Source organism: Mya arenaria, chromosome 15 (genome assembly GCF_026914265.1).
Source record: "Mya arenaria isolate MELC-2E11 chromosome 15, ASM2691426v1".
In the NCBI taxonomy this organism is placed as follows: domain Eukaryota; kingdom Metazoa; phylum Mollusca; class Bivalvia; order Myida; family Myidae; genus Mya; species Mya arenaria.
In genome coordinates, this window is record NC_069136.1 from 55580835 (window position 1) to 55595049 (window position 14215).

The following is a 14215-nucleotide window of genomic DNA, read 5'->3' on the forward strand; positions in this document are numbered from 1 at the left end:
TCAGCGATATTTTGTGAAATTGCCCTTAGCAATTAAAGTTGAATTGAAAAAAATAGTTTAATACATAGTGTATTACAAAATATTGAAACATACTTTCTATTCAATGTAGAAATAGTTTAGCGTTAAGCCAAAAGTATTCATACAGTTGATACTCGTTATGTCGACTTTGTCGGGAAAAAGGTCGAGATAACGAACATTCGACACATGCGCATTTCAAAAATATATATCACCAATCCCAACACTTTTGAGTTTGATTTATTGCCGCCATCCTACTTCTGAAATTGAACTGTCCTTTTACCGTCGCGATAACAGCAAACGTATTATTGAAAAATAAAGAGAAAACATTTGTGTCAAATTTATATAGTTAACCTTTATGGATTACACAAAACATATATAATTAAACAACAATAACATACATTTGTACATTGCGAGAAAATGGTATAGCACATATGACAACAACTTAAAATAGTACATCCGCTATGTCTGTTTGTATATAACCTAAATTGAATCGCTAATAAACAATATATTTAACAAATCTTTAAATTTACACTTTTCCAGATGCTGGTTAAAAATGTCGTGGATAGTACGTGATGGTTAGCGGTCCGAATATATCCAAACATGTTGTGTTCATCTGAAAATATAAGCAATTGCCGAAATGTTATATACGCAATAGAATCACTGCTGAATATTTTCAAAAAACGTCTGCATTTCTTCACCGCCGCGTTCAGCGTTCGTTTTCCCCGCTCCTCTTGAGCCTTTCTTTGACGTATTTTTGCAGCAACTGCCATAACGCTCCCAAATAGTAATACAGCACCTGAAATATTGTGACAATAGTATTTACAGCTCCATTTCCAGAGCATTGCCGTTTACACATCTCATTCTAGCTTTATAAAACCATTAAAGGAATAGTATTTGAGAAAACACGTTTAAACTGTAATAATTCTTACCAGACATGATAAAGCTGTTCTCGTATGAGCCTGTTTTTTCCAGCAGCAACGCTGTGATGTAAATCAGGAAATGTTGAACGAGTTACATCAATCAAATAACAAACAATGGGAAATATCATATATACACTTAATCCATCCCTACACTTTATACTGTTATATTGTTTCATCTATTAGTTTATGGTTAAAAGCATACAGATCAAGAACATTTGTTTTTCATGTTTCTATGGACTTAATGCTGTTAATATAAAACAAGGCCTGTGTTGGTTTTGCTTGTGATTTCCATGTATGTCTCATTTACATATAGCTGCATTTAAGTAGAATCAGGAGCCGTATGACAGAACAATTTTCAGTTGATTTATTCTATTTTTCATTCTCCCAGCGTCGTTAAACGTATGTTCTAATTAAACTTGGGAAACTTTGTGTTATTAATGATATAAAAAGTATATTGATTTAACATGAACAATAGAAGAAAATGTTATTTCTTTATAATGTCCAAACAAGGTATGGCAACATTTCAACTCGTACCTGCTAAAGGTGGACCTGACACGTATCCAATACCACAAAAGAAATAAACCAGCCCGTGAGCAATTGAAATGTTTTCAACACCAATAAGTGCGAGAGTGAGGGGGGTTGCTAATGAGTTTGGCAAACCAGTCAAAATTCCTGTCGCAGCAACAAAGACATATTCTGCAGATGGCAAGTGATTATAAAGTTGAAAAAACAGGGCAAATATGCTTGCAATTACCAGGCAGCAAATATGCACCACCATGTTATCTAGATGTTTACAATCAACAATAAACACTGCACTTAACCTACCAACTGTATTACTTATACTAAAAATGGTCATCAAAACTGTTATATCTGTCGCATTTAGTCCTTTTGTCATGACATAGTTTGGTAAATGCATTAGGCAAACTGATAACATGAAATTCCACGTTGAGGTACTCATCAGAAATAAAACAAATGGTAAGGATCTTAAAACTTGTAAATCCAGCAAAGAATCGCATTTACAATATGTATATGGCTTATTCATTGTAACGTCTTTGCTTTTTAATGCATTTATCTTTAATTTTTCTTCTTCCACTGATGGTTTACATATCACAGCACAAACGCACAGGTGTGCACAAATGCCTGCAAGTATCAGAAATGTTCCCTTTAGTCCATATTCTTCAAGTAGCCACAAGGCTAATGGCGACGCCAGAAATATAGCGACTCCAATGACAGCCTGACTTAACGTTAAAACAATATTCCTTCGTCTTTCAAAATAATACACCAGCACAACGGCAAGTGGTACGCCTGAAAGTGCATTTCCAATTCCTGAAACGACAAAACATATAGAGCTTTTCTTTGACAGCAAACTTATATTGCCAAATAACAATTACGATGCAGAGCGATACCAATTCTAGTCTCTATTTTCTTTAAGTGTTCCGACAACATAAAGTCGAATTTCTCGAAGTAGAAATTAAGTTTTCCACAGTAATATTTACAATAGTCTGTTTCAAAAACATAAAGACTTACATAATAATTCCGGAGGAACATAACTAAAGAAGTATATTTGTGACTAAGAACGGAAATAACTGACAGTACTTATGCGAAAAAGTACAAGAACATCATAAAACTGCACAAACAGCCCAGTGCATACATTCTATATATTAACAATGGTATGTTTATCAAGGATTGTTAGCCAAACGAATGTTAAAAGCAAACTTACCACCAACGACACCAATACTGAATATCAAAAGGTTGATGTTGCTGACAAAGGCACTGGTCAAATATGCCAACATGAGAAACACTCCACCAGAAAATATTGTCACTCGGCAGGAAAGCTTGTTTATGCATATGGAAACAAGAGGCCCTGAAAACGACCAATATATTCCGATTGAATTTAGCTCCCTGATAGACAAATGAATGTGATATTATGATAGTATAAGAGTATTTAATAGAACACATTAATTAACTGTATATAAAATTATCTCAACAATGACGAAAATGAAAAAAAATACCTTTACGTTCTACGTACGGAAATATGAAGTATACATATATATGATTAAACTATGCACGCCAAACTCCAAAAACTATTGAAGCAATAAACGTATATAAGAGTTGCCGTTCATAATGATATTCACATTATTTGAATAAAAAAATACCTAGCAAACATAAAAGTCCTGAGTTTAGGGATCCAATAATCGACGTTTTTGTTGCATCGTCTTGATAATAATCTAGCAACTCAATATACAACACTCCTGCTGTGAGTATCACTGTCGACACGAGTAGTATTCCACTGTACACAGCTGCAAGGACAACCCACGCCCATCCCTCGTCAATATCATGCGTTCTTGAAGTCATGAGTGATGTTGTAGAGTTACGTTATTTTCTCTTTTACTCATTCACGCACCTAGAAATGACAATGAAAAGATAAAATAAAGAGAAGAACACTTGATACATTGAATGTAAAAGAGTGTGTTAGATTTCCAAATGCATCAAGGTAGTGTGACCCTGATTATATTTTAAAATATAGAAGAAAAGACGGTACAATATAATTACAATACGCAAATGAGCAAGTTCAGCATATAACACGATCAAAGCTCACAACATAAAGAGTGAAATATTCACTGACGTCAATTTAACCCGTAATTCAAACGATAGTGGCTTTTGGTTTAAATGCATGTTATGTGTGTGACTTGGTCGTTTACCATAAGTTCCTTTAAGATGTGACTTAGGATTGTATTGATGGTTTGAATCACGCACAGTCACATTTTCAAGTAATAATGTATGCAATTAAAACAACAATGAAACACTCAGTATCTGAAACTGTAATTCGCTTTTGGGGGTTAGGTCCAAAGGCCTACTGTAACAAAATACCAAAAAGACAAAACCAAATATGAAACACATACAAAACAACCAAACATTCTCTGTAAACTGACGCGTTAAACGGCAGTGTTAATTTCTCGGATAAATACTTAAACATCATGTATTTAATATGACACATAAATAAATTTTCTGTTTTTCAAATAATGCGTTAAACATTTACTTTTCTTGAGTGTATAGTACTCATGGCGTCGATTTGTTCTTAAATATCAGTACAGCATTTAAGCCACCTACTCTACCTTCACAAATTAATTTCCCAGTCGCACTAGTCACTTTAAATCCTTAACTGCTTAAACGCTCTAAAATAGTTATTAATGAAAACCATAAAAGACGTATATGTATACTATAAAACATTTGCTTATAAAAGGTAAACCCGTTTATATGTTAGATGATAAAGTTGTATTTCGATTCAGTCAACTTTACATACTACATTAATTTCAACGATTCGCCCAAGTGACATTGAAAGAGGTAAGTTTGAAAATAAATTGATTTTGTCTAACTTTTTGGGGGTTTATCTGACAAATGAACACTGTAACAACCATTATGCTCAATAGCGTTGGTATAAAGATGTGTTTTTATCCGAAATAGTATAAGGTTCATTTAAGCAGGTGTTACAGATATGAAGAGTCTGTCAAAAGCAAACCACACCGTTTAAAGTGTGCTTTGTTTTCGTTTACTCTGCATAATATGAAACATACAGTCACAGGGAAATTGATTAAATGTTTTGTTTTCAGTACCTAGAATAATATTTGATATGTTTCTACCACGTTCGTTTCACCTTCTCATTTTGCTTGGCATTTACATTCTCAATGCGTGCACTCATTCCGTCAGAACTTGATTAGGAATTTATGATTATTTTTCTTCGACTTGTTTTCAAAAGCAATACATAAAGGTCTTTCATGTTTTCAAACATATATTGGGACGTTAATCAAACTGCCATCAGAGTGATTTATTGTTTTTAAATCATAACGATATATGAAGGATAGTTTACTTTTTTACTTTCAACCGAACAAAGCACAAATGAAGTTTTAACGTCACCATTGTATAGGCGCGTCGATAACTTGGGATGAAGGTGGCGGTTGAACGGAAAGCCGATGTGTTCTGCATTGTTTTGCAACCCTATTGAGTCTTAATTGAGATGGAGCTTACCCAATGCGCAACCTGGTGGTCGCAATGGAAGATTTTTGAATCAAAGTCAATGTTAGGCAAAAAACAGAATATCGCTTTTCTTTCGATGACGATGCTTTTATCAGAGTCAAGTTTGTTTTAAGTACGAATTGTGTAATATTGAACATATTTGTGCTCTGATACTATTGAATACATGATTATGATTGTTTCCTGCAGTATGCAAGAGCTCGTAATGATAACACATCAGTAGTCAATAGGTATGGCAAAACATGTACATGTTGACTGAACGGTACGATAATAGGGGTGTTATCATGTGAACACGATCAAACCCCGACAAGGTATTCGTCTTTTGTTTATGTTTTGAATTAACCTAAAATATTACATCCTAGATGTTTAGATCAGTTCATGGTTGTGTTAAATTTGTCTGAATTTTAAACTTGGAATCATGTCTGTTTGTGTTTGCTTTGTTTGATGACATGTTTACATGTTTAAAAGGCAAGCGTAGTAACTATATACGTATATATGTATGTACTATCTAAACAGTATATCACTCGAACCATCAAATTAATAAACGCATATTTAAGAAAACATTATTTACATCATATCCGTTTTTAACCTTTTATAATCATTTTATTATTGTAAAATAAAGTGAAAACAGAAAGGTTTCAGAAACAATACGTAAAGGTCTTTCATCTTTCTAAAGATATATTTGGACGTTAATGAAACTGCTATCAAAGTGATTTATAATCATTATATTATTGTAAAATAAAAGTAAACACAGAAAGTCAGTGGGATTTGAACCGATACTTAAGCTAAATATATTATCATTCAACCCATCAAAAACCAAATAGACAAGCACATCAATCTATATTTATTGATAATGTTCAAATAGTTACTAGTTATTAACATCTGGGCGTTACTCTCTTCAGTGACTGCTTATGACATGAACGTATTACAAGATGTTCATTTTCTTACCTCAGCATATCTCACTACACTTATTCCGTCCAAAGTTGGTGATACAACCTCTTACAATCTTCGTATTTCTGTTCACAATCCTTATGTTTCTTGTAAAACTTAGTTGTAAAGGAATTTATTTTGGCCAACTACAATATTCCCATGGACTAAACTTCCGGAAACAGTAGGTTCCCCTAAACCTTTGGCCTTCTTCAAGTAAATATCTTAACATGAATAAACGATTAGTTCATCAGTTCTTATATGAGAGAAAATTGAATGTCACCCATTCAACGCTGCTTAATGCACTCTAGTTATCTTAATGAATATTTATTCTCTTAAACTATTATCACTATTATTAAACTATATGTTGCACACACGCATTACCTTTTCGACCAACTGTCTGCTATTAGGCCTATGACTTTTAAGTACAACTGTATGAGTCCATCAAAAGCACGTACCTGACCAAACAATAGATATTCAATCATGTTCAGCACTACATTTACCAAACTAAACTATCTTGGTAACTTAAGAAAAAATGAACAAACATGATTCTACAACTTTACTGGTGTCCATGCCTTTCCTCGTCTTCCCGTTTCTTTACGTTTCTCTCTCTTTGGCTACTTCGATACTTCAAACGCATTGTTTTCCATCTAGTACTCTACAATTGTCATTAAACTTTCACCTTCTCAATCACATTATATTGGTATAGAAATACAAATAATTACAGCATCTCAGAAAATCCTTTATCAAAAATCATACTTTCACTTTGTGTATCCTTTAATTGCTCTTTAATGGAACAATCTTGTTTAAACCAACTATATAACGCTCGATTTAGACCATTTACCTCTACACCATCACTCGCCGGTTAGTGAGCTCTTTAAATATACTCCTTATTGATCTATTTACATGCTTCTCCTATTTCGACCACAGTATATTAACAGCGATTATCAATTGCCTTTAAACGCTCTGTAGTTAATACATCGCCTTTATAAAGGTATATGTTTATGCGAGGGCAATAATCCCGGGTTAAAATCGATTCCAGTGGCTTCTTTTAGGAAAAGAAAACATAAAAGATAAGTATTCAAAAGAAAACAAATAAAAATCTCTTTTCATGTTATTGCTTTTTTGGCCACTCTGTAATGCTCATCAATTTCGTTTGCAAACATTGCATGCTAAATATGTTTTAACTAATATTGAGTGTTTAAATGATTTAACATATGATTGCATTTTCACTTATTATGTATAATAATCAAGACATCAGAGAAAACCTAGAATTGTATGTTATCAACAATAGATATTCACTTCTAAATAGGATAAATTGTTCAGAAGTTAAACAACGTTGTAAACGTAATCGTTGTAAATTTTCAAATCTTAACTGCACTGGAGTTTGTGAATACAATTGTTATCTCCAATATTTCTTATACGATTCACCTGTTTCAGCGTTACTTTATTATTCAAATATTTGCGCCCGTAACAAAGTATTTCCCCTTTTCAAAAATAAAAATGATGCCGTTATCAACGTTATTAACTTAAAAAAACTCTGAACAATCGTCCCATGTCTTTTTATAGTTTTATTGTTTATGTTTCTACTTGAAAATGAACTATTTCTTGATTCCTGCATTTTGAGTGTAACTTACTTAATAAAATATAATCCGTTTTCACTACCTAGCGCTAACGTAGATAACAAATGAGTCAATACTTACTTCACTCATTCCTCTGTTTCTAATTATACAGAGCCTACGAGGTCATAGGTTTTACTCTACATGTTACTTACTTAGATTATAGTGTGGTAAATGGTGGACTTTAACTTGTGTGTAAATGAAGGTAGTCACCTAAATTATATACCGTGTTTTCATGACAAATTAATTATAGACGTTTGTAATTTCGATCTCGTTTTTAATTGTAATTATTGTGTATGAAGACATATTTATTCATTATGTTGTTGCTGATGTAACTTTTTCGTTCTCTTTCGTGCACTTAAGCATAACAAGTTCAGTAACAAACGTACTTATACACCTACAATTACGTTACTGTTAATGAACATCGGATATTGTCGATACGTACGTACTTGCTCAGATACGTGAGCGGTGGATATCATATATTGTCGATACGTACGTACTTGCTCAGACACGTGAGCGGTGGATATCATTTATTGTCGATACGTACGTACTTGCTCAGATACGTGAGCGGTGGATATCATATACTGTCGATACGTACGTACTTGCTCAGACACGTGAGCGGTGGATATCATATATTGTCGATACAAATTAACTTGCTCAGATACGTGAGCGGTGGATATCATATACTGTCGATACGGACATACTTGCCCAGATACGTGGGCGGTGGATATCATCTATTGTCGATACGTACGTACTTGCTCAGATACGTGAGCGGTGGATATCATTTATTGTGGATACGTACGTACTTGCTCAGACACGTGAGCGGTGGATATCATATATTGTCGATACGTACGTACTTTCTCCGATACGTGAGCGATTGATATCATATAGTGTGGATACGGACGTATTTTCACAAATACGTGAACGGTTGACGTCAGTTTTTTTGCTGCAGACGTATTATGTTGCTTGTTTGTGTGAGATTCTTTCAGTGAAGCTGGCCAACCGATTTACAGAAATTAGGGATGCAAACGAATGGCAAAATTGATATTCGAATATTCCGTAATTCTTTCGATCGAATATTCGAGTATTCGATTACCGAAATATATATTTTGGAAGATATAGTAAACTACTATTATTATTCGATTAAGCAATAGCCGGAGCAATTTTATCCTACTTTGTCGTAGCCAGTACGCGCGGTGGACCCCGATTTTCCACAAATGAGCCTTTGAAATTCGCAATTCGTTATAAACAGACAAACAACAAAATCGAATAATTTCAATACCACTGCCTTTATATGTATACATAATGTGAAATTAGATGGATTCCTGGCCAAATAACGTTTTGCGCCAACGGAGGGTCTTTCCGTAGAACAAGCAGCCTCGTTCTGTGATTGACCTCTAAGTTGACTAAATATAACTATGGAAAACCCAAACCAACTCGGGAACTAGTAAAATAATAAAACCTAAACATATCTTGATTTGACTCCTCCAGTGTTCAACAATAGAGGAAATATATCCTAAAACGCTATACTATACATTTATATTTCAAAGCACGAACATTGTATCGAAACATGGACAACAGTTTAAAGCACATATATGTTACAACATTATTGTAGCACATGGCATTCATATCATCACGGCGATTTGAGTTGCACAGCTTAATTTGCAGCCAAAACAACACATTGGTGATTCCTAATCAGTTATTGTAAAAGTATGGGGACTTTTTACAGTATCCGACGATATGTCCCTTAATGACATGTGACACGTGTTTAGTGTATTGTCATCACATTCACACCTCTGGCATTAGGGCCAATCTTTGTAAAAACAAAACAAACGGACTTTATAAATAACAGCAGTGTTGTAGGCAGAAGGTTTTTTATTCTCTTTATTGAGAATTAGTATTATTACTTTTTTTTCGAATATTCGAATACCGATTTTGACATTCGAATACAAAACGTTTGATCGAATATTCGAATATTCGTTTGCATCCCTAACAAAAATATATGATATACTTGATGTTGCTTGTTTGTTTTGCAATCTTTTAGGGAAGCTGGCCAACCGATAAGCAGAAATATGTGGTAGGTTGTATGTTGCTTGTTTGTGTGACATATATCCAATGAAGGTCACCAACCGATTAGCAAAAAATAGGTTATAAGCTTGTTGTCGTTTGTCTGTGTGACATTCTTTAAATGAAGCTGATCAACCGATTAGCAACCAAAATATGTTATAGGCTTAATGTTGCTTGTTTGTTAGGCATCATTTAATTGAAGGTGGTCAACATAATTACAGGAATCAGTTATTGGCTCTATGTTTCTTGTTTATTTGGCGTATTTTCAGTGAAGATCGCCGACCGAGGATAAGAAAGTATTCATTGGCTTTATTTTTATTGTTTGTGTAGCATGCTTTTAGTGAAGCTCAAAAACAAATAAGTGTAAATAGGTATTTAGCTCTATGTTGTGTGTTATGAGATAAGAGTGAGGTTTGTGTACGTAAACTGGTTTAAAACACCCAATAAATTTGCATTTTACTGACCGTTCCAAGGCGGTGCCTTACAATCATTGATAAACACACCTAGTTTTTTTTATATGGTATATATGCACTGTATTGTTTTAGGAGTTTTGTGCTGTCGTTCCATGTTTCTTGTTCCTGATTTTTTGTTTTTGTGTTCTATGTCTTTGGTGTTTACCCAGTGCCATTCAACGGGGTTTATTGTTAAACTTTTGGATACTGAGATTGTTCATGTAGTTTTTCACATAAATATTGGTGGCATACTTGCAGTGAAAAATGCAAACGCGATTAACATAGGCACAATCTCATAAGTGACATTTTTAATATTCCTTATTTTGTAGGATATCCAAACAATTGTCTATATGTTGAAGTTGTTTTGTACAAAAATGGACACTTTCAAATATGCAAAAGGGTAGAATTGTGTTACTGTTGTTACGTTCGGAGCCGATTTGCTCGTTTCCTTGAGGGAGGGTATTAAATTCCTAAGTTGTGCCCCCGAATTGCGCCCCTTTCAACATCAAATCCTCTGATACGTGTCTGATAACATAGATTTGACTTAACAATTCTCAACGTTATAACGAAAACACATGAGTGTGCGCTATCTGTGCTAGATGGCATGAACGGTTAATGATATAAAAAAATAATTTTGAATACATTAAAGAAATTATCTGAATTGGTTTATAAAATTTTGTAGACTTCCTTGATTAATGAAACATTAAGGTAAATTTTTTACTTCCTAAGAAGATGCCATAGCATGTCTGAAACTCACAGTGATCCGGCATGTTAGGTCAACCAACAAGTGTGATTCTTCAAACAAATAAAGGCCGATGGAAGGTAAACAACGCGATTCACGAACAAGCAACGAATTAAAAAAGCCAAGAAATCTCTATAACATCAGCTACCTGAGTGATGAAATTATTCACGAGCACGTACCTTTTTCTACAATGCCGCGTTTGTGAACATTTAAAGCTAAAAGGAAAACAGAACCAACAGAACTGTCGTTTCAAACAGCACAGCACAAGTTTAAAAGTATGAGTAAAAATAGCAGGGTTTTACTTGAAAACATAATACTTGATGATCATAAATAATATTGAGAACTTATATTCTACGTATTCCTTCGACCACCCATTTCAAAACCAGTTTGTCCTGGAACACTGAGCGGAATTATTATTATGAATTTTCCTAAAGACAATACGGTTAATAGATCAAAATCCATGCCTTGCATGTGTACGGTAAAAATAAATTATATCACCATGAAATGTGCATGCTTAAGCCAAGAATAAATACGCTTTGTTTGTGGTATTCTAAGTGGTATGATATTTGCTTAATATTTAGTTTTTAAATTCAAGAACTAAAACCAAAACTCATCACTATATTTCACTTGGTCTTAGTATGATAGACTCCTCGCTGTCTAACCAATACACATTTCCCGCACTTAAGTAATTCATAAGGTATGCAGTAAATATTATTCCCCTCACCACGTCATATGATGTTAGATTTTTTAGAAATTGACAATTTGAATTTAATTTTTATAAAAACACATGCTATGTAGATGACACAGTCATATTGGCAGAATCATATACATATCTGCTAAATGCTCTAAACATATATGAAAATTATTGTAAAAGATGGCAACTTACTGTTAACACCACTAAAACAAAAGTGCTTATTTTTTCGAAGGGAAGACGCGTTGAACACGAATTCCTTCTATGTGATTATAAATTAGAAATAGTAAACGAATATAAATATTTAGGTGTGTTATTTAGTAGAAGTGGTTCGTTTTTCAAAGCAAAAGAATATATCGCAAAGCAGACCACTAAAGCTATGTTTGTTTTGTTGAAGAAAGCTAGATATCATTGTCTTTCTATTGAATTGCAAATAAACCTCTTTTGTTATATGGATGTGAATGTTGTGGTTATGGTAATATTAATATTCTCGAGAAAGTGCAACTTAAGTATTTGAAATATGTGTTAGGTGTCAAGTGCAGTACACCAAACTGTATTGTATATGGTGAAACTGGTGTTAAACCTCTTAATATTGACATTAATACTCGTTTGACTGACTTTTGGTCAAAATTAATAACCCCGCCGTCACCTACACTTACTGTATCTTTATATAATATTGTTCTAAGTAGATATATTTTTTCCCGAAAATCCACGAAAGTCCCATTTCCAGTGGATTCGTAATATTAAGGTAATATTGATTAAATGCGGTCTTATTAAAATTTGGCAGAGCCATGACTTTTTAAACAGATCATGGTTAAAGAAAACTGTTTATCAAAAACTGTCCGATCTCTTTATTAATGAATGGTTTTCTACTATAAATACTTCTAGAAAATGTATAAATTACAGATTGTATAAAGAAAAGTTTGAAACTGAAAATTATCTTGTACAGACACCTTACAAACTCTTGCGATATATGATAAAATTCAGAACAAGGAATAACAAATTACCTGTGGAAATTGGAAGCTGGAATAATGTAGAATACAACGATAGAAAATGTTAATTTTGTAACGATAATAGCATAGGAGATGAATATCATTATTTGTTGGAATGTCAAGAATTTGTTGGTAAAATAAAAAAGTTGTCTTGATGATAAATATATTAGACATCCAAATACTATTAAATTTAAACAAGTAATGCAAATAAGACCTGATTCAGGTATATATTTTGAAAAACTCTATAAGCTTATTAAAGAGATAATGGTTAGATTCTCATAATGATACATACATTGATGCATTTTGTTTCCCTTTAAATGCCTCCTTCATTTTAAGGTATAATGTTAATATTGGATGACACTGAATTAATTGATTGTTATAGAATATGTCTTAAAATGTTGAGACTATTCTCGTTCTTTATATAGTTCTATATTTATATATTTCAATACTCTTTATGTCATGTTTTGTGACATGAGTTATACAAAATAAACTAAACTAAACTTGGTAAAATGTCGACATAATTTATGTCAAAAGCTTCTTTGTACTCATATTTCTTCTTTGTCCTCCTGTTACGCTGTCTTTCCCAAGGTGTAATCCAACACGTGTCACTATACATTTCGATTTCCTGTTTTCGGATAAACAACAGTATGCGTACATCTGTCACAGGTTATGTTATCAGCATTCATATAAACGATATAATTAGGGCCATAATTCTCGATACATCACGATTAAGGCCTTTATAATACGGGTGGGAAATCGGCACTGCACTCTGTGACGCCGGTACGACTGTATTATTTGAGTTCAATAATTATCAAATATTTGAAAATTCAGTAAAACACAAACGATTCGTTATGATCCATGTAGTGGCTGTAATTTGTATGTACAAGCTACTCGCTTTAGTCATGAATTGGTTACAAAATTTGAAGCTCAAAATAGTACTGTTATATTCAAAAACACAATTGTCTGAGCCGTTCCATTATATTTGGTATTGCTTACATCATTATCAATTTACGGTGTACGGACTCATAATGACACGAATCGTAACATTGGGTATGGCCTTGGAAACAACCATATCCGTTATAAAATACTTATCATAATTGCATGACTCGTAGAACTAGACCTGGCCTTGGTTACCGCCATATAAATTTTCAGAACACATTTTCATAGTGCATGACTCGGCACATTGGTCTTGGCGTTAGCTACAGCCATATCAATTTACAGTACTTTTGTTATAATGGCATGACCCTTAGCATTGCATTTGACCTTGTTTACAGATACATCAATTTACAGTAGATATTGCCATAGTGTATGACCCGACACATTTACCTGGCCTTGTTTACCGCCATATCCATTTAAAGTGCATTTATTTCATAATGGCATGACCCGTAACATTGGACCTGGCCTTGTTAACAGCCATATCCATTTACAGTGCATTTATTTCATAATGGTATGACCCGTAACATTGGACCTGACCTTGTTTACCGCCATATCCATTTACAGTGCATTTATTTCATAATGACATGGCCCGTAACATTGGACCTGGCCTTGTTTATAGCCATATCCATTTACAGTGCATTTATTTCATAATGGCATGGCCCATAACATTGGATACGGCCTTGTTAACAACCATATAAATTTCCAGTTCACTTATTCATAAGGGCATAACCCGTATAATTTGACTAGACATTGGGTAATAGCCTACAATTTTATTGCGCACTTAACCATAAGGGCATAACTCCTAGCAGTTGACTAGGC

The 14215-nt window shown here is 33.6% G+C and overlaps 1 protein-coding gene across 1 annotated transcript; it reads right to left on the bottom strand.

Moving 5' to 3' along the window:
- Nucleotides 1-436: 436 nt before the first annotated feature.
- Nucleotides 437-6330, bottom strand: LOC128220290 (monocarboxylate transporter 9-like). The gene is made up of 6 exons (XM_052928634.1): nucleotides 5919-6330; nucleotides 3095-3342; nucleotides 2659-2802; nucleotides 1473-2264; nucleotides 948-998; nucleotides 437-814 (listed from the first exon to the last, which is right to left on the bottom strand). The coding sequence occupies exons 2-6, from the start codon at nucleotides 3291-3293 to the stop codon at nucleotides 528-530; spliced, it is 1473 nt and encodes a 490-aa protein (XP_052784594.1). The 5' UTR covers nucleotides 3294-3342; nucleotides 5919-6330; the 3' UTR covers nucleotides 437-527.
- Nucleotides 6331-14215: the final 7885 nt, after the last annotated feature.

What these genes read in the sequence shown, in the direction of transcription:
- LOC128220290 (XM_052928634.1), bottom strand. Translation starts at nt 3,293, where the DNA reads ATGACTTCAAGAACGCATGATATTGACGAGGGATGGGCGTGGGTTGTC. An exon ending in AGGACTTTTATGTTTGCTAG is followed by an intron (nt 2,803 to 3,094) that starts GTATTTTTTTAT and finishes GGTCGTTTTCAG; the next exon opens with GGCCTCTTGTTTCCATATGC. An exon ending in CAGTATTGGTGTCGTTGGTG is followed by an intron (nt 2,265 to 2,658) that starts GTAAGTTTGCTT and finishes TTGTCGTTTCAG; the next exon opens with GAATTGGAAATGCACTTTCA.